Here is a 20,186-nt window from a genome sequence, read left to right as displayed (position 1 = left end):
GGCGGGCAGCGAACTTGGGTATCCGCCGGGCAAAGGAGCGCCGAGGAATGCGGGCGAGGGGCATCTTTCAGCGGTAGGGGGGAACAAAAGAGCCGCAAATGTTTAGTGAGGTGTTGTTTAGCTCCCCACAAGTTACCTGCTGCTAATGGCCGATAATTACTTCTCTGTGCAATGTGGATTTTTTCCCTCCCGGATCAGACATCCTGTCATCTGTATATAACATGCACACATAGGTATTTTCCCTTGCCTGTGCTGAATCTAGACGTCTTTCTGTATATTTTGAAAATTGCAGGACACGGCGAATGCGAATGTTTTAATTACACAGAATGTGAATGGTTTAACAACAGATGCAGACAAAACTGGTTTTCTGTTGAAGCTCAAAGCTTGAGCTACTGATTTTAAATAATTGGTGCATATCTTCTGCAAAAATACACTGTTAGTTGCTGTGATCTGTTAAGTACTCTAGTAAGGGCATGGATACATAGAAATTGTATCGTATTTTATAAGCTCAAATGTGTGTAAATATCAATTATTGTATAAACTGTAGATAGCAACTGATCAAATCCTGAATTGGCATTATTTATGTTTAGTATTAATACCAACTATGACCCTCAAGTTTATTCACACAAAAATTAGGAAAAGCAAAAAGAACAGAAATCATCCAGAAAGACATGCATTGTTAAGGGAAGGTTGGATGCAGCAGTCTCGTGGAGAGGTGAGATGATGACTTATGTATCACTTTGTCAAGGAAATGTGTCAGAAGAGGGCCTGGCAGTCTTTCTTTCACACCCCCCACAATGCTCATGAGCATGATGAGTGAAGAATTAATACTGTAGAAAGGGGATTGCTAATGGCTTGAAATCTGTGATCAATTAAATCAGAAAACACCTATGAATTTTGGGGTTGTGGGGTATTTTTCCAGATCTGAACAAGGTGATATTTGAGTATTTCTATGGTTTTTCAAAATCCTCTTTTCATTGCTTGTGTAAGTGTTGACAAGAATATGGATGAGATACTTGTGGGTGCAGTGGTCTTTAGGAAAAAATACATTTTAGTGATGTCAAAGACTACAAAGGATATGTAAATTTTGGGGCTCTCTAGCTTGCACATTGCTCTGTGTATACTTGCCAGCGACAGTTCTAAGAAAAATGTAGAGGAATTTTTTGGTATTTTCGGGTTTTATTTTAGTGCAAACAAACACTATAAAGACATAGCCATGAGCTTCCTTTGCTAGTAATTTTTATGACACTGGCAAACCAAAATAATTTGATTTTTTGCACACCTCACTTTTACACATTGAATTGCAACAGAGAGTCTGAATATGAAGGAATGTGGCATTTCTGTGCACAAAGTAAAAGACAAAGTAAAGGTGCTTGGTCTTCCCTGGCATCTATCATTACAGTCTGTGTTTCTGATCTTACATTTCAGAGTCTGTTGAATGGATTAATGTGTTACAAACCTGATGACCCAATTGAATATTTGGAAAGCTGTTTGCAGAAAGTAAAAGAGCTTGGAGGTCCAGAAAAAGTGAAATGGGACACTTTTGTCAGCCCAGAAAAGAAGACCCTGCCTCCACTCAATGGAGGACAGTCCCGGAGGTCTTTTTTCAGGAATGGTAATGTATTAAATTTTAAAATTATTCTGTTTCTTCAACTATGTATGGGTTTACATCCACAACTGAATTATTTTATACTTCTATAGCAGATTATGCCTCATTCTGATTATCTGTAGGCAAAGGAGTCAAGATTTCTGTTTTTTTGCTTTTTGGCACTTGTTTTTCTCCTGCCGTAATGGATGCTAGGCAGGAGAGGAAATTGTGATCACTTTCCAGCCAAATGATAGATGTTTGCTGAGTAAATGTTTAACACATCAGTGGAGGGATTTTTTGTATCCTACCGAAAACATTTGCAAAGATGGGGCAGATATGACACAGTGAACTTGGCTTGTGTTTTCAGTCAGTCCTTATGGATGACATACACACCAACTTCAGTGCAGTTACATTACGTGCTTTTCTATTTTACATTGGAGCTGTATGCTAATTTACTAAATAAAATATAAATTATAAACTCTTAGAAAAAAGTGCATCTCATAAAATCTAAGCAGATGTCATACCAATACCTGTAATTATTTTATTTGTAATGTTAACAAAGAGTAATTAGCTTGTCTTTCAGTTGCCATAGTTATTTTTCCTTGCCATCCAACATTTCATGAAGATAATCAGCAAGAATACTGTCTCTATCTCTGTGTACAACATGTATCACTAAAAGCGTCCTGCTTAATAGTAGAGGCTATCTGCACAATATAAAGCTTTTCTTCTCAGAGGCCCCTGCTGAACTCTGGGTGCTTCAGGCAGATGTTCATAGAAAACCTGATGTGCTTGAAAACATACACCAGAGAAAACTGACTCTGGGTGGTTGTGATTTAATAAATTGGTTATTTAGAGGCCAAAAATATAGCAACAGCAAACACAATGTAAAATTATGATATATTTATTCTTTATGTATGATACTTATTTAAATCTGTGTACAGAACAGATTTTGAGTTTTCTGCCTATTTCCACAATTCCCAGTTTATCTTACTATTTTACAGTGATGCCTGATAACTCTAACTTCCCCTACCGACGCTACGACCGGCTGCCTCCAATCCAACAGTTCTCCATAGAAAGTGACACTGACCTTTCTGAAACGGCTGAGCTAATTGAGGAGTACGATGTGTTTGACCCTGCAAGACCTCGACCAAAAATTATTCTTGTCATAGGTATGAAGGCAGTCATTTTGACAAGATTTTATCACTTCTGCTTTGCCTTTTGATTTGTACTGCAAATACATTGAATGCTTATATGAATTTAAATACATTTTTTCCATCTGCCATAGCAAGTGGTGCAGGTCAATTAAGAGTGTGAAATTGTTAGTGCTGGACATGGCATTCCCACTGTAAGAATTTTAGGGGTCACAGCAAGCACCTGCACTCGTGCTCTGTAAACTGGATGCCTCTTAGCAGCTGGAGAGCTCATGATTTTCTTATGAGCACATCTGCCAGTTTGATCTCATCTTATCTAAACCTGGTTCATGCATTTCAAGGCAGCAGCACCATGTGAAAAAAGTGTTCTTCCAAATCATGCTCGAGATTGAGCTAAAACACTCAGACATACTCAAAGCTGATCACAAAAATGGGATATTCTAAAATATTGTGTAAACCAGCTCAAAAAGGTAATAGAGAACTATTGTCCTCTATACTTAGACCCTTGTCAAATGATTGGTATGCTCAGTTGGAGTGACACTGTCACTAGTTCATTGCATTGGTAAATTAATCCTCAGGCCCATTTGGCGAATGAATCCTGTTCCAGCTTCACAGAGAGTGAGCACTCAGTTCACATTAGTTAATTGTGCTCTCTCCCAGAGGTCTCTCTTGTGAGCTGTTTAGTGTTCTTTCTAAGCAGCTCATACTTTCCAGCCTCAGACAAGCATAGGTTATTAAAAAATAGCTGCAGGTTAAGTGTAAATCAATATTTTTTTCTCTTCATGAATTTAAGTTCTTTGCATCAGTTTCCTTATCAGCTAGGTAGTTGTCTTTAGAAATGTTACCACCAGGCCTAATTATCTGATTCTCTGGATGGCTTAAAGAGTTACAGCACAGGTGCCCGGTGATGGAGAATTACATTTTTAGTGTATAAAGCTTTATTCATAATAAAGAGAGATACTGCTTCCATAACAGAGAATATATGTAGTATAATAAAAGGGAACAGAAATGTCTTCTCTGTACTACAGAATGGAAACTCTAGGAGCAGCATGTCCTCTAGGCTCTGCATCCAGCAGCTCTCAGAAACAAGACATTGGAATAGATTGGAAACAGAAGACCAGGCATTTTTTAAGTATCTGTGGTACACCAAGGCAATTGCTCAAGGCATTTGAATTTTCTTAATCTTTTGTTTCAGGGTTACAGATTTCAATATGCAAATCTGTCTATGTATTGCTGAAATGTGAAGATTGCAATTAGGTGGAGAAATAACACATACCTTTCTTTCATCTTAATTAATTAGCTACCCTTCCTTTTCATAAAGGAGAATAACTGGCTCCTTTTCAGTGATCACAGAAGGCTCTTAATGCATTGAAATCTATGTAGCTCAATTGCAGGAGAGTGATGAATGAAGGTTTGATTTAAGTGAGATAAAGAGAGATTGGCTTTCACCTCTGGAACTGAGTGCGGGTGTATTTGAAGTGAAATCCTTGAACACCAGCATGCAGTGAACAGACCATGGATTTTACAGAGCTTTTCTTTTCTCCCATTTATATAGGGAACGTTGTAAACATTCCACAAAGGCTATTTCAGGTTTATATTCCCACTGAGTTTCTCTGAATCTATTACAGTGTGATCTGATAGAAACACAATACTCTATGTAGCTTAGAAGCTATTGTCCATTTTTGTACAGTATCAAGGCAATTTCTCCCAAATTCAACTTTCTATTGAGAAAGCGCATAAAAACACATGTTGGAAAAAGTAACTGAATAAAAGAGAAAAAAAAGTATACCGTTCATTTCAAGAGATATTGGACACAAAAAATGTGTTGCATATTTTCAGTTTGCATCTAATGCCAACAAAAAAAAAATCAGTGAAGTAATGTATTTCTGTCTAATTAGAGATAACTAATCATCCTGCCTTGCTCAGGTGGTGCTGGTCCCAGTCACCATTAGGGACAGAAATGAAGTTAAGGACCTGTCTGTCTTCTGCTTCACATATTCGATGAACTTTTCTTTATTAATGCATTAGCTCAAGATCTTTTTAATGCTTCCATAAAGGTTTTTACAACTTCTTTGCTTTATGAAATCTGTCATCCTTATAATGAACCAGGTAGCTCCAGGGCTGAAGAGAATCACTTACAAAGGTGGGCACTTTGTTCTTTTTCTGGGTTTGCAGAAGAAACCTCTGGTGAAAGAAAAAGCTTTAAAGCTACATAGTGAGCATATGACTGGATTTCAGAAAAATCAGATGGAACCAGCCAGGAGGGCACTCATCTGAATCAATGGAAAAATTAAGTTTCTAAGGCATTATAACACTAGTGAATGAGATTGTGTTTAAAAATGTGCTTCCTAATATACTTTTAAGAAACAAATTTGTACTGTTAGTATAGCTTGAATTTAGAGATCTTAAAATATTAATTATCTGGTGTCATTAGCACCTTAGTTGAGTATGTTTTTAAGCTGCACTTTCTTCAATATATTACTTAATATTAAAAGAATACACCTTCCTTTGAGATCAAGGTGTAAGGGCTAGATCAAATAAAGTGCTGTCAGCAGGCAGCTGCCTATTGATTTGTTAAATCTAGTCCACAGTCAGATTTTAAAGGAAGAAGTATTTTCAGAAATTTTACTCTTAGTTGAATTAATTCTGAATTTACAATAATAGATGCAAAGTTGAAGTAATGAACAAAATTAGATTAAAACAATTGCTTTAATAACACTTTTGGGCACACAAATCTTTACTTGAAACCTGTTAGGAAACATAATTTTAGATGCAACAAGTGTTCCCTAGTCTAGACATCTTCTAGAAATATGTAAAATAATCATATTTTGCTTGAGTAACCTACCTCAGAATAAGTAAAAAGAATAAAAAATGAAAGGGATTTGATTTTTCTTTCTTGTGAACAGCTTGTCAGTGATTTATCAAAGAGTCAGGAATAGATACATAGTATGATAAATTATAATCTGCTGTGGGGAGTAATTTTGTCCTATCACTTCTCCCTTATTTTGTTACCTGAATGTTTCCCCTCAGATTGTAAACAGATAATACCATCCTGATATTATGTGTTTGGATTGATTTGGATTATGTGTTTGGGATGTGTTTGGATTGATAGAAGCAAAATGTGTTAGAAGTTTATGAATATTAAACCAAACACTTTATTAGCTATTTTCTGATTGCAATTCAGATTGAAAGTACAGAAGTGCTGAGCTACACTTTGTTTTGTTTTGTTTTGTTTTTTGGTTTCTCTTTACTGGCAAAGCAAAGCTCTCCCTAACAGAAGTGTGACGTCTATCTACTTGTTTCAAACATGGTTTTTTTTAGCTATTTTATACTATTACAGACTGATGTTTTATCAGGTATCAGTTCTGGTTTTCTGCCACCTTTTGTATCTGTGTTGGAGCACGAGCACTATTTTCCTTGTTTCCAATTTTTAAATTTTCTGCACATTGCCTATGTTTTGCATTTTTATTGTTGCTGGGTGCAACATGTCTTTCCAAACTTGTAAGGTTCAGTGAAATGCATTTTTCATGGGGAAGGCTGAGCATGAAAGGGAGCAGGGGGAACTAGAGCAGAAGTGCTTTATAGCCACTTCAGTGGAGAAGATGAGAGAAGATGATTCCTACTGTATCAGATGCTTGTGTACCTACAGAAGGAGAACATTCTTTATTCTAAGAGGATAGATAGCTAAGCTGTCTATGAGAGAGTCCAAGCTGAAAAAACTAAGCCCATATAGATCACCTGGAATTACTGAAATGGAAGAATAGCTGTAGAACCTAAGTAGCTGTAATCTGCTGAAAGAAGAGAGAAACTTATGTCTTTTTACAACAGAAACACCAAGTGAACTGAATGAGAGAAAAGATTTTTCAGTTGTGATCTTACTATATAAGATACAGTTTTTCTTTCATTTTGTACATGTATGTTTTATGAACCTCTGTAGCTGTGTTGTCTAGTTGGATGTTACAGATAAATGCTTGTAGAAACACTGTTTAAACCAATTGGATAATGAAAAAACTGGTTTTTTTCCCCAGGGCATAACTAAACTGTGGGCAGGGTATGGGAACATGATAACAACAGGCGCAATTCTCTGTGCACTCTTGAAATGCCTCCTGGTCTTTGTTCCAAAGGGCAGATGCAGCATCAGCATCACAGCATTGGGGCACAGAGAGCTCCAGGCCACTGCTGGTGACACTAAAAGCTGTGTGACAGTGATATTGGGGTGCAGCTTGGAGCCTGGTTACAGAGACTGCCCTAAGCATACGTGTACAAATGCTGTAAAGCTTCTCCTGCAGCCAGAACTGTATTTGTTATAAAAATGCTTAAAAGCTATCTATGGCAATAATACAGATAATAAAAAAAGAGTTACATGATTACTAACAAGAAGCTCAGTGTATTCAGATTTACTTTCATTGCATTGCTGTATTTTTTAAATTAATAAAAAAGTATATTTTTAATAAATCTTGATTCTTTTTCTGTTGAAATAAAATTCAGTGTTCTCACAAAGAATCCCCAAAACTATAGCTACTTAGGATTGGTATTATTATCAAAACATATGGTTTTGGTTTGCTTTGTTATACTCTTTAGTATGATACATTTTTCTACACATAAATATTTATTTTTATAAAAACAATTTCCTAGTTTTAAATATTGAATTCCAGATTTTCTGCTTGTCACATCATAACATGTCCTTTTAGTTCAGACATGTTCTGATTGTTTTACATGCATTCTTGCTGCTGCTGTCCAGCTCACCTTTCCTGCAGCTTCCCCTGCTATGTAACATAGCTGTTTTCAGTGATTTTGATACCCTTTCTGCCTGGGCTGTATATATTGAAGGGTCTCTTTATTCTTCAAGTTGTCTAGCAAGCTGAACCTAATTTCTTCTCTGTCAGATGCTTCAAGCATCAATACCAAAAGCTGGTATTGCATGGTTCAATAAAAGTCCTTACACCAAATCACTATGGAAACATCTCAGATGATTTTTTTTTAAAATAAGGAAACCTCAGAAGCTCTTGCAAACATATTTAGGAGCAGATTTTATTAGTTCCATTTCATGACTAGTTCATTGATTTAATTGGCTTATTTAACCAAGTATGATTCTTTCTGACATGAATGCACTTCAGACTATCTGGCTCTGTCTCTGGATTCATAGAGCTTAAGAAGGAAATAGTTAATTTGTCTGCTCCTCTACTGTGGATCAAGAAAAACTCCATTCCAGGAATGGAGGTCAACCTCCAACAGGACTTATTTTTATTTTGGAAGTGGATTTGTATTCTTTTAGAAAATTTCACTTTACAAACTGTTATGTTTATGATCCAATAGATAAGACACATAGTTGGTCACAGGTCATGCCACTGTGAGGTTTACTCTAATAATGCTTGGTAAATTGGTGCCAATAGAAAAGATTTCGCCTGTGATGGGGTACTTCTGATGAAAGGTTAATTTAATGTTTTGCTTATGATTCACACTAGGTGGCCCAGGAAGTGGTAAAGGGACACAGAGTCTGAAAATAGCAGAACGTTATGGATTTAACTACATATCAGTTGGTGAATTGTTAAGGAAGAAAATCCACAGCACAAGCAGCAATAGAAAATGGAGCCTAATTGCCAAAATAATTACTACTGGAGAACTGGCTCCTCAGGTACAGTGTTTCCTATGTTCATATTTACTTTCAAGGGTTAATACATCTTGTAGTAATGTGCACCATCAAGAAACGTTCCTTTATGATATTAAATAACTAATTTATTTTCTCTGTGAAAGGAAACAACCATCACTGAGATAAAGCAGAGATTAATGCAGATCCCTGATGAAGAGGGGATAGTGATTGATGGATTTCCCAGAGATGTTGCCCAGGCAATCTCCTTTGAGGACCAAGTAAGAGATTGTTTTTATTCTTAAAATAACTTACACATCTCTACAACAGTTAAATTTGTTGAAATAATTGGTCAGATTCCAAGAAAAAGCATTGCTCTTGAAATCTTTGCATAATTACAGGTTGACAAAAGATTTATGTTATGTTATGTCCTGTTGTCTGAAGACAAACTATTTTGTAAAAAGACAATGTGCTAATATAACCAAGAATCCAAGACTTTTGTCTTATAATGAAAGTCCTCTCAAGATGAAGAAGAAAAACACATGAAATCTAATAGTGAGTATTTTCTGTATCTTAATGATTTTGAAAGTGGAAAAATATTATATTTCCATATCTATTTGTTCAACATAATCTCCATTTAGAGAAACATACTTAAAGCAATGCATGTCTTCACAGTGTTTTTAGTGTCAAGTCTATTACAGGGCATTGAAAAGATGAATTTAAAAAAGGCTAAAACTACCCATGCTTTGCAAGCTTTTATAAACCAGAAAGTGTGCTTTTTTTAAGAAAATAAGATCATTGTGGTTATTCTAAACTACAATTCCAAGGTTTAGTCAGCTAAAACTGTATTCCTGAGTACTATTGACATGTTGTTTTCACGTGTGTATTTTAAACTAATCTAAAACTACTTTAATTCGGTGGAAAAACAAACAGTTGATGTCATTTTCTGATCAAGTGCTGCTAACATAACAGTTATGGTCACAAGAAGAGGTTGCAGTTTCAGAGCTAAATTCTTAGAGTGCCTACATGCAGAATGTTTCAAAGTCTTTCACAATTGCTGGTCTACTGCTGTTTCTGTACTTAGAATTCTTAGTGGCATTACCAAGGCAGAAGTAACAAAACAAAGCAGCTAATGAGGCAGTTCATTAATGCGCTTTATAAGGTATTATTCTGGGCAAAATTTAGAAAACTGAATTGAGGAAATTAAAGGAAACAGACAAAATAGTTATTACAGGAAATAGCAGTTACTGCCAACTCTATCGCCTTATAATTAACAAAAGGGAAGATTGACTGTTTTAGAAGTTAAACAGCAGAAATGTAGACTTAATGATCATTTCCTTGTGTCATTTTTTTTTTGTCCAGTGTGATAGTATTAAGAGCATTTCTTGGTGGCATAATTTTATGCTGATGTTGTTTTTGATGAAAGAATGGGGGATATGAAACTGGAGGAAGTGAGAGGAATTAAGTATCCTAGACTCAAATTAAGGAAAGGAAAACCAGTTAAATAACACTTGATTATAGTCACAAAGAGTTCCTTCATTTTCAGTCAGTTGGGATTTGTAAATCAGACTCCTCAAAGCCTGATTCTACCTGAAAAATAAACCACTAAGTCTTTCAAAAAGTCCAGGAGCACTTCATATAGGAACACCTTTCAATCTTACCTGTTCTAAAAAAGTACAGGAAAGAAGGAATTCCAGGCCTTTTACAGGAGCATAGGCTGTCTGTTCAGACTCCCCTATTTCCATCTTTCTTTGCAGTTGACCTGTAATATGAACACATGTGAGGCCATGGAAATAAATGTACAAAAGCTATATGTATTTCAACATTCAATCCTATATCAACATCTCCAGTGAGATATATTCAGTGCTTTATCTTGGATTTATATTTTAAAGAAATAAAATATACTTGTTGCTTTAAAATTCTCAGTTTAGTAAGCCCTGATGCTACACACCTTGGTCAGAAGGTTTTGTGTTAAGGAAAAGGGGCTATCAGCAGTTATGGTACTGATCATCCTTCACAGGCTCACAGTCACCCATGGCATGTCAGGTAATTTATGTGAAGCATGCAAACATTTTCCAGGCACTCAGAGGTTCCTCAATAGGAAGTGCAATTGAGTTGTGGAGAATTCAGTAATTAACTGTTGTGATAATTTGTCTAGGTCTGCAATTAGAGATAGTAGGGAGTTTTCCACAGCCGAGAAATGTTACAGCTTTCTTTCTAGCACTGTGTAGAAGGATTGTTCTCATTAGCCAAAAGTGACAAAGTGAGAAATAATGTGTTGAAATTTCAGCAAAGAAAATTTTGATTAACTAGTAAGACAATTTTAATTAGATCTACTAAGCAATGGAACATCCTTTGAAGAAAATGGTGAAATCCCACAAAATGCAAATTGCACCTGTGCCACATTCTTACAAAGACATTCCCTGTAGAACACTGAGATCTGTTGATAAGAAGTTTTGAAAAAGAATTAATTCTAATTTCTATCACTAGCTTTGTCATCAGCAAATACTTATTCCTGCAGATGGTCCTTTTGAGACCATTATGTCTCAAATGCTTATGTACCTGAAAACAGCAGAAAAATTTATGTGACACATATGAATTCTTTACCATTGTTTACACAAACGCAAACTCCAAGAATATAGGTAGTAATACCAAAAATGAATTGTGGGGGGTAGCAGAAGAAGAAAAGGACAGCTGAGGTGCCTGGTTTCTCTTGAAAGCACATGTAGAATGTAACTCTGCTATGTTTGCAGTCTTCTTTAAAGAAACAAATAATTTATGCAAAATTACTTCCTTCAGTCTTATGGCTCACAGAGCTGTTACTAAAACTTGACATTGGGCTTTCATAATCTCTTCATCTTGTGGAAAAATCAAATGAATACATGTATGTCTGAGCTGTAGTTACAGAACCTGTCCTGTATAACATTCTGTTATAGAAATGCATCATGATAACAAACTGCTTGTTAAACTTCGCTTGCAATTGCTCTTGGTACTACCAGGACATTTTTATCCCTTTGACTAATCCAGAAGCTGAACTTTTCTCTGGGAAAAAATGTTATTTTTAGTAAACTAGTCAAAGCAAACCAACTTATGCTAACATTCCCATACATAGGTATAGCTAAAAGATGATGATTTCTTCCTTATTATGTTGCCAGACTCTCATGTGGACAGTAAGTTCTCAACATGTTGCTAGGCAGAATTGTATTAAAACACGTTGCATCTCAGTGACTAAAGTGCCTAAAATAAAGCAATGTATCATTTGCAGCACACACAGTATTTCTCTTTCTGTTCAGATCTAGAAACCAGAAGTAACAAACACTGCTTCCATGCAGTAATGTCAGTCTGGAATAAGTGCATTAGAAAGCACTTTACACATCAGAGGAATTTTATATTTGAATTTAAGCTTTTCTCTCCTTCTTTTCAACTGAATTTTGTTAATAATACTGTTCCTGTCATCCACGTTTTTTGAGCAGCAAAGAAGTTTTTAAGACAGCATCAATGATGTTTTCAGAGTTTCAGCAGTGCTCACCAGCCAGCAGCACATTGGCCATTGTGGTCACTTACACCAGCTCCATTTCTGAATGCTCAGCTGCTCATTGCAGCCTTCCTGCAGCCTGGAAGAACTCAGCCGTGAGCACTGCAGTATTCTTTAAGTTTATCTCAGTTTTCTTTGAACTTTTTAACCAAGTTGAAGTCCTGTATTTTTCTCTTTGAGTTTAATAAGTAAATTCCTCTTATTGGAAGTCTGGGATTGTTGCCAAGTCCTGACCCTCTCATTTCTTATTTCCAAAGAGCAGAGTTGATACTGCCAATACTTTTGATAGGGGTACTTTTAATAAAGCTGTGAAGTTCCAAGCATTCACAGTTGTAGGGAAGAAAATAACACATGAATTTTAATGTCTTAAAAACAAGCAGGACTTCCATTTTATATATTCCTTTTAAATATATGATAATTTCTATATTTTTCTCAGTTTGAACTCCTTCTGCATAGCAGTGCAGATTTAATACTGATGTATTTAGACTTTGAGCCTAGGCATAAAGCTATCCTAACCCACAAATTTCATAGGTATCCATGATCTCTGCTGAGTGCAAATAGCGGAAAGGTGTTTAGGTTTCAAGGACACACTTGAAAATGCCAAGAAGAAAATGGTTTATTTACCATTAACCTGTCATCTTGAAATTCAGCGAGTCACCTGTGGTTCCAGCATGCTGAAGCATGTTAAATATCTTCTGTCCTGCAATGCTGCAATAAAATGCCTCTGACTGGTGTATTGAACTCCAATGGCTTGTCAAGAAATTGCAGTTTGACTTTCTGTGTAATCTCTCGCATGGTTTTTATCCTTCCCGGGAGAAACAATTAACTGTATTTTACAGTTAATTTCAATTATTGCTTTGGTTTGTTTTTTTCCACTACTTCCAGTCATTCATATGTAGCTTCCTTCTTTGTTAGTATCAATAGAGTAAGTACAGATGTAGTTTGCTTAATATATACTCACTGTAATTTTTGTTAATAGCGAAATAAATGTAGAACAGGTATTAGAACCAATGGATGTTCATTAATGAATGTAATTCAATTGCTTGATAAAAGAGGAAATCTATTTTTGTAGAAATTATTTTAAAAAAATGTTTTGTCTTATATGGCCACGGTGACAAGACTATATTTGAGTAAAATCTTAATTTAAATAATAAACAGAGGCAATAAATTTTATTAGATTCTTTGTTTAAAATGCTCTTAGGAATATTCATAAATGCATATACCTCCAGTATATGTATACTACCTGCTCATCTTGGCTGTGATCTGAGTTAATTTATAAGTCTCAGGTATATTCTTTAGGAAAATTATTACAAGAATAAGTCTGGTAAAGTGGAAGTAAGTGTGTAGGTGACACAATATAGGATGGTGAGAAATGCCTGGGGACTCTCAGAGGCTGAGGAGAGCAGTCCTGTTCCTCCCAGGCTGACACTTAGACCTCCAGGCAGAAGCGATGCCCGCAGTGCCCTCCAGGTTTGACGCAGGTGTGTGTGGCAGCTGCCTGAGGCTCTGACTGCCAAGCTCCAGCTCTGCAAAGAGCTTCTCACAAAAAACCTGCTGTTCCTGGCCAAGAGTGTGGCCTCCAGAGCAACCAGGGAGGTGGATGCAACCTTGCTGAAAAGCTTCTTAAGGGGAAAGGACCTGGTTTTTTGCAATAGGTTTTTGTTCTGGTAAAGATATTTTTTCTGTATCATGGTAAATGTGTCATCTTTATTCCTTCTCCCCCTAAACTTCTATCTCCATTTTCCCTGATCTCTGCTTCACTGATCCAGGTACAATCCCCTACTGAATACGTACCCAGAGGTCTGCTTCACAGTCCTTTCTTAGTATCACTAGCATTTGTGTTAACAGATAGGGATTTTTATTAGTTAGCTGCCTGACACAGGTGGAAAGCTGAATCACTTGTTCCCAAAGACACCAGTCGGCCTAATTACATACTCTAGGCAATTTGCTGGAAACTTATTTTCTGAGCAGTATGAATATGGTTCAAAAGAAGCTACCAGAAACAGATTCTATCAGCAGGATTCATTATTTGACAACATGATTCATGATTTTGCATTTCTAAACCAGGAAAAAACTATGCAAATGGTCTAACAACCCAGCAAAGATGGAACTATAAAAAGCAAATAAGTAATTACAAGGGAGAGCACACATACAAAGGACATAAACCAGCTTGCTAGTAACCTTTACCAACAAGAATAAAATGCACTGTTAAATTAATGGCAATTGTTCATGAGCTGTCAGTTTTCTCAGGAGTATCCAGTAGAACATACCAGGAATTAAGAAACAGAGTATTTTCATCTTTTGCCTAACAAGGAATAATGAGAGAGAGTGTAATCATCTAATTTCTAGCAAACAACCACACTATTCTCACTAACAAGAGGAGATGTAGAAAATATCCCCAGAGAAAAGAGAGCATCTTTCCACTTATACTGCTTAATGTCAATAACGCCATCAACTTGCATAGAATTACTCTCAATTTACTCCTGGTTCCAGTTTAGGAAGGAGATTCAGACTCAAAGAGAGTAGGATTTACTTACTAGTAAATATGATTCTAAAAAATGAGAGGATGTACCCACCAGTTTTATTCTGAGTTGATGCCATATGCTCTTCATCTCATTTAAAATGAATAACTAGAAACCTGTCTGTTCCCATAGGCAAAGATTCTCCCTTCAGCAGAGTTCCAGTTAGTAAGTAGTCAAATTCCCTTCCCTGAGCCCCACAGTGCTACCTCACATGCATTGCTGGACATGAATAAAACCCTCTGCCTTGAGCACAGGATGTGTGTACTGGGGGAAATCAGCATGAAGGAACCCAACTCTTCTGTCTGTGTTGGTTCTGTACAACTTTTCTACAAGCTGAGTCTCAGAACAAAACTTATTCCCCAGCCATAACACTCAACAACAGTTGTGAGTTTGAAAAATGGGTTTATTTTCAAGTGAGTCATAAAACCCCTTCTCTTTTCTTAGAAAAAAAGCAATTTATACTCATATTTACATAGAAGAATAGATATGTTTCTAGAGAAGTAATCCCAGATGTCCATATATTCACTCTACTCTGTTACATTGCAGCTAGAAGTATTTATAAGCATGTCTTGCAGGCAGATACAGTTGAGGTAAGTGGAAGCAAAGTGGTTCATGAGAACAGGAGTGAAATATCAATAGCATTTCAAGGGTGTATCCTGAAATGCATGTAATGTAAATGTACATGTAATGTAATGTAAATGTACGTAAATGCATGTAGGAGAAATAATAACATTAAGTGCCATTAGGTCTGTATGCCTACGTATACAGGACAGATGTTACCCTTTTGCGCACCTTGTGTTTCTTACATGGTTTTCAACTGCTTCCTGATGATAAAGATGCATATTCTGCAGGTAAAAGTTGAATTCATAGAGACATCTTGTAATCAGATTCTGTTTTGACATCCTACCTCAAATATGCTTGAATTACTTTTTTTTACACTTCAAAAAAATCTTTTTGATAATACTTCATTTGAAACTAGGTTTCTTGAACTGCGAATTTTAAAGCATTGTTTTCATTGACATTTTATTTCTGTGAATGAAGTGTATTTCAGATTAAAAAATGCACAGTGTCAGAAAAAAGGTAATCTTAGTACCTGTGATAGTGTCTTTTGTATTATTGCTGTTGTAAAAAAATAGAGAACAACAACAGTACTCAAATTCTGTAGATAACATTCCATTTTCAAAAGCAAAAGGAGATAATTAAGCCTAATTAATGAATTGTCCAAGTCATACCTTGTTACTATCTTCATTGTACAATTAGAAAAAAAAAAGAAAGAAATTAAGCCCAGTGTGCCCAGGGTGTGTTTTCCTGTTTTCTTAAACAGTAAGTGACTTCTGCAGCCAGTGCAGTTTGTGGGAACTAAAAGCAGACTGGAGAGAACTTGCACACCTGATGGAGCCATGGTGGCACTCAGATCCTTCCCTTCCTGTGGGAAGTTTCTTTAGAGAACTGAGATTGATTGTGATAAGCTGCAGTCTCATGTTTGTGCGAGACAGAAGGAGACCCTCTTCCTTCAGGCCGATAATTTCATGAGTGGTCTCTTTATCTTAGGTACTCCCTGTAAGATTTGATGCTGTATGTGAAGTCTTGCGGTGCACAAAAGCTCCAGCCCTGCACTTGGGGAGGTCTGGTATCACTTCACAGCCGGGGTGGGTGCTGTCCTGAAGCGCTGAGCATTGAAAGTGAGGCCAGCTATGGCTTCAAACATCGGAAGATTTCTTGCCATCTTCCTGCCACTATTATTAGGATACACAGAAATTGAAATTCTGAATAAAATTACTCACTTGTATGAAATCCTTTTGTCCTCCACTTTACTAGATCCTTGATTGCCAGTTGTAATTTCTGAATCCCTGTGTAATGTGTGTTAGGAAGCTTCAATCAGCTGGATATCCACACAGGGAGTTGAGATGTCTCTGTGCTCAGTCTGCTGCAAGGTACATCAGCCATTCCCTTTCATCAGACAGGGTTCCATAACTAACAGGCTTTGAAATCTGTAGCGTTTTCTTTCAGAACCTGTCTGTGTCATAATTTGGTTTTTTTAGTACTGTATGCTTTTTGAATTTCTAAATTCCTCCTTATTTTTCTATTACTAGTGAAGCAACCTTAATTTAACCAAGCTACTTTTAATAACGTCCATATTGCATGAAAGTCTAACACAGAAACTTATTTCACAGAGTTTCATGTGAATAATTATGTGCCTCAAAGCTATTCTATAGCAGTAAAATTAACTTTCATAATTAATTCATTCCATGAACAGAATAACTCTGTTTACGATAATCTGAAAAGGGAAGGGAAAGTTACCCTTGTTTTGTTGACGTTGAGGTGTATGTGATAGAAGTAGGAGAGAGCTTCTTTCCCACTGGGAATTATTTTAAAAAAACAGGTTATAAGGTTAATTGTTTCAAAATCTAATAGATACTCATAAATAATTACCAGAACTATTGCCTTTGTAGTTTGTGTGCTCATGTCTCCAATCATCTACAATGTGCGTAAAAAATAATTTGATTTTCATTTAAATCCTATTTAATTTTCTGTAATGATAAAGAGGCCACCATCTTTCTTGATAGTGCTGCTTTTCAGACTGTCCTTTACTGTTTGAATATGGCTCTGCTTTTTCACCACTTTCAGCTTCCTCACATCCATATGCTACTCTGTCAGCAGCCTCATTTGTAAAGGCTAATGACCACCACCTAAGGCTGGAGAAGTTGTATTGGTTTCTTTTGACTTCCTAAGAACCTTTTTGTACTCAGCTTCACAGTAAAAAAGGCCAGACCATACTTCATGTTGTATTCTCTCAAATGACAGAAACCTAGCTTAGGTGGGATTGTTTTTTAAACTTAATTACTAGTTTTCCAGATTGTCCACATAGGAAGTTTTGACTATTCAGGCTAGAAATATGATTGTCTTGATGCAATTTAACATCCCTGGGTAGAGAGACCAAGGCAGAGAGAGCATTCAGAATATTAATTGGTTTGTTCTGGCCCTCAATAACAATATATTATAACAACTATATAATTAACATAAAGATATAAATCAGTTATTATTTACACTGTAGCAATTAGAATACATGTAGATATTTTTGTGATACTGGTGTATAGCTCAAATTTGACTTTCAAATTTACATTGCATCAAGATGAACAAAGACAACATTATTCTGTAGATAGAAAACTTAATGAGAAAAATATCTGTTTAACAGTCTTGAGCATCCACCATTGTTTGCATTGTAACAAAATTATGTCATTTCAAGAATAGGAAGCCACTGGTTTTTTAGTTTAAAATTAGAGTATGAACTTTTTTCTTCGGGTAAGTAAAAACAGCAGAAATGACTTTGTGCTTGTATGTGAGAAAAAATAAATCCTTTCTAATCTGTAATCAGATAAAAACTTGAACTGTTTGTTTTCATCTTAAATGCTTCTTACAGAGAATTCTAATATGTTTTAAAAGACAGCACTAAGCTAGTGAAAACTTCAAGGAGATGTAGATGTCTTTGGAAATGACAGATGGAGGAAAGAACAAAATCAGATGTTATGAATAAAGTCTATATACATTTATAGCCATATTGTAAAAATCCTGCAAGTTCGGGTGTCTTAGATGGAATATTAGGAAAAATTGCTTTATGGAAAGAATTGTCAAGCATTGGAACAGGTAAATGATTGAGTCACCATCCTTGGAAGTATTTAACAGATGTGTGGAGATTTCTGAGGATCAGTGGAGGTTTCTGTTTTTTCACCATAGGTACTAAGTAGCAGTGACCTCCAAAGATTGCCTGTGAACATTTAGCCGTATTCCTAAGAAAGCGCGTCCGTCACTGCTTTCCCCACATCAAGTACCAGAGATAGCTCTTCTTTAAATGTTTGATAGCAGCTTATAAAGAAGATTTAACTAGGAAAGAGCTAGAGTTCAAAAATTTTTCTTTATTTCATTGCTGCAAGGCTTTACTTCCTGAACCACAGTGCAGGGATGGGTGTGACACATACCAGTGCTCACCACACAGACCGAAAAGGACAGGGGAAATTAAAACCCTTCTGGCTGTCCCACCCAACCTCTTGAAAAGTGCACTGAAGCTTTAGAGAGATTTAGAGAAATAGATAAAGTGTTATAAGAAACTGTGGCTCTTGGAACAGGTCTGTTTTTACCTGGTTCTTACCATCAGTTAGCTTCACAGTGGCTGCTGGATTTTAAATACTACCTTACTTAAAGAGTTTCCAGATGGAAACCATGCATCCATTTTCCTGCAGAGTATGAGACATCTATATTTTGCTCTTTCAAAAAAATTTTAGGTAGGGGAGACTTCTGGTGATGCAGATGATAAACATAGCGTAGAGAAGGTTTTTTGCTTCTTTACTTGTGAAGTAAAATTTTTTCATTAAACTTTTTCCTTACATATCAGGTGAAACAAGTTGACTAACCTCCACATCAGATCAACAAGCCCCTCCTTAAACTTACAAACTTTCCGTAATAAAACCAACAGAAAATTAATGACTACATCAAGTTCTAACTTACTCAAATGTAACATATCTGAGCCTCAGATAATAATGGAATTGCTGAGTCCTGTAGTGCTGAATAATCAACTTAATCAGACTTCTTGAATTACTCTTTCCACAGATCTGCACCCCAGATTTGGTGGTGTTTCTGGCGTGTTCCAGTCAAAGGCTGAAAGAAAGGTTACTGAAGCGTGCAGAGCAGCAAGGGAGACCTGATGATAACCTGAAAGCCACTCAAAGAAGACTAATGAATTTCAAGCAGAATGCAATCCCACTGGTTAAATATTTCCAGGAAAAAGGGCTGATTATCACAGTAAGTCCTTTAGTGTATATCTCCAAAACCTTAATTGTTGTGGCTGTACTTGGATTCTTGTAGCTTTTGCTTTAAGACAGGCTAGACGAGTCTAATTCAGTTTTAAGTTAATAGCATGCCTAGTTAAGTGATTAATGAAGACAACTAATTCATTGAGCACTTGACAACAGTTGAATTATTGGCATGTTCTAAGTTACAGACTGCGTCTGGTTGTAATAACACACAGAACTTGGTACCACATGTGGTATGAGAGCACAGATGGTCTGTTTCTTTTCCTTTGATACCCTAAGTAGTTCACATTGGTATGTGCTCCTCACAGCAAATGTGACTAATTCTCTGTGCTGGTCAGACTCATAACAGGTTAAAGCATCCTTAATTGCAAAGTCATCAATTAATATTAATAGCCTTAATTATGTACTTCAGCATCTTTCTGAATTTCAAGATGAAATTCCAGGAAATTATTACATTAGCTTCTCCAGAGGGTATGTGCTCCGGGTTAAGCATTTTGATTAACTTGGTTTTCAAGGATGAGAGAACTAAGATTCTTGCAAGTTTTTCTTGATTGTTGAGGAAGTGTATATTTTATGGTGATGCTCCTATAGCCTTTACAAGTGCTCTTATGGAATATGTTTCTAGCTCTTCAGGAAATATGTGCCTTTGTGCATAAAGCGTGTGGGGCATCTGGATAGAATTGCATTTCTGTGAAGGAACCTGTAAAACAGAACATTTTGTCCTTATGGAGGTTTCATCTACTTTTTAACTCTGTTTCTTGAGAGTCCTGAAGATAATTTAAATTGCAGTGTTCACCTTAGATAGCCTCTTTTCTTTTTGAAGAAAGCAGATATTTATGATGGCTATAGAAGTGACAACATGGCATATAAAGATTAAATTACTACAGCACAAAGGAAACAGCATATACAGAAAATATTGCACTTATTCATGCAATTTCCCTAGAGAAGGAGAAAGAAAGAAAGAAAGAAAGAAAGAAAGAAAGAAAGAAAGAAAG

At 36.2% G+C, this 20,186-nt stretch overlaps 1 protein-coding gene across 1 annotated transcript in view; it reads left to right on the top strand.

Moving 5' to 3' along the window:
- The first annotated feature begins 49 nt into the window (after nucleotides 1–49).
- AK5 (adenylate kinase 5) overlaps nucleotides 50–20,186 on the top strand; it is an 81,244-nt gene continuing 61,107 nt past the window's right edge. The window contains exons 1-6 of the mRNA XM_005423089.3: nucleotides 50–73; nucleotides 1,429–1,615; nucleotides 2,590–2,757; nucleotides 8,205–8,374; nucleotides 8,494–8,607; nucleotides 18,989–19,180. Coding sequence (XP_005423146.1) covers nucleotides 1,447–1,615; nucleotides 2,590–2,757; nucleotides 8,205–8,374; nucleotides 8,494–8,607; nucleotides 18,989–19,180 — 813 coding nt within the window. The 5' untranslated portion in view covers nucleotides 50–73; nucleotides 1,429–1,446. The remainder of the gene's footprint in view (nucleotides 74–1,428; nucleotides 1,616–2,589; nucleotides 2,758–8,204; nucleotides 8,375–8,493; nucleotides 8,608–18,988; nucleotides 19,181–20,186) is intronic.

Source organism: Geospiza fortis, unplaced genomic scaffold, assembly GCF_000277835.1.
Source record: "Geospiza fortis unplaced genomic scaffold, GeoFor_1.0 scaffold333, whole genome shotgun sequence".
Taxonomy (NCBI): Eukaryota; Metazoa; Chordata; class Aves; order Passeriformes; family Thraupidae; genus Geospiza; species Geospiza fortis.
Note: the sequence above shows the minus strand (reverse complement) of the source record. Positions and strands in the feature narration are given on the sequence as shown.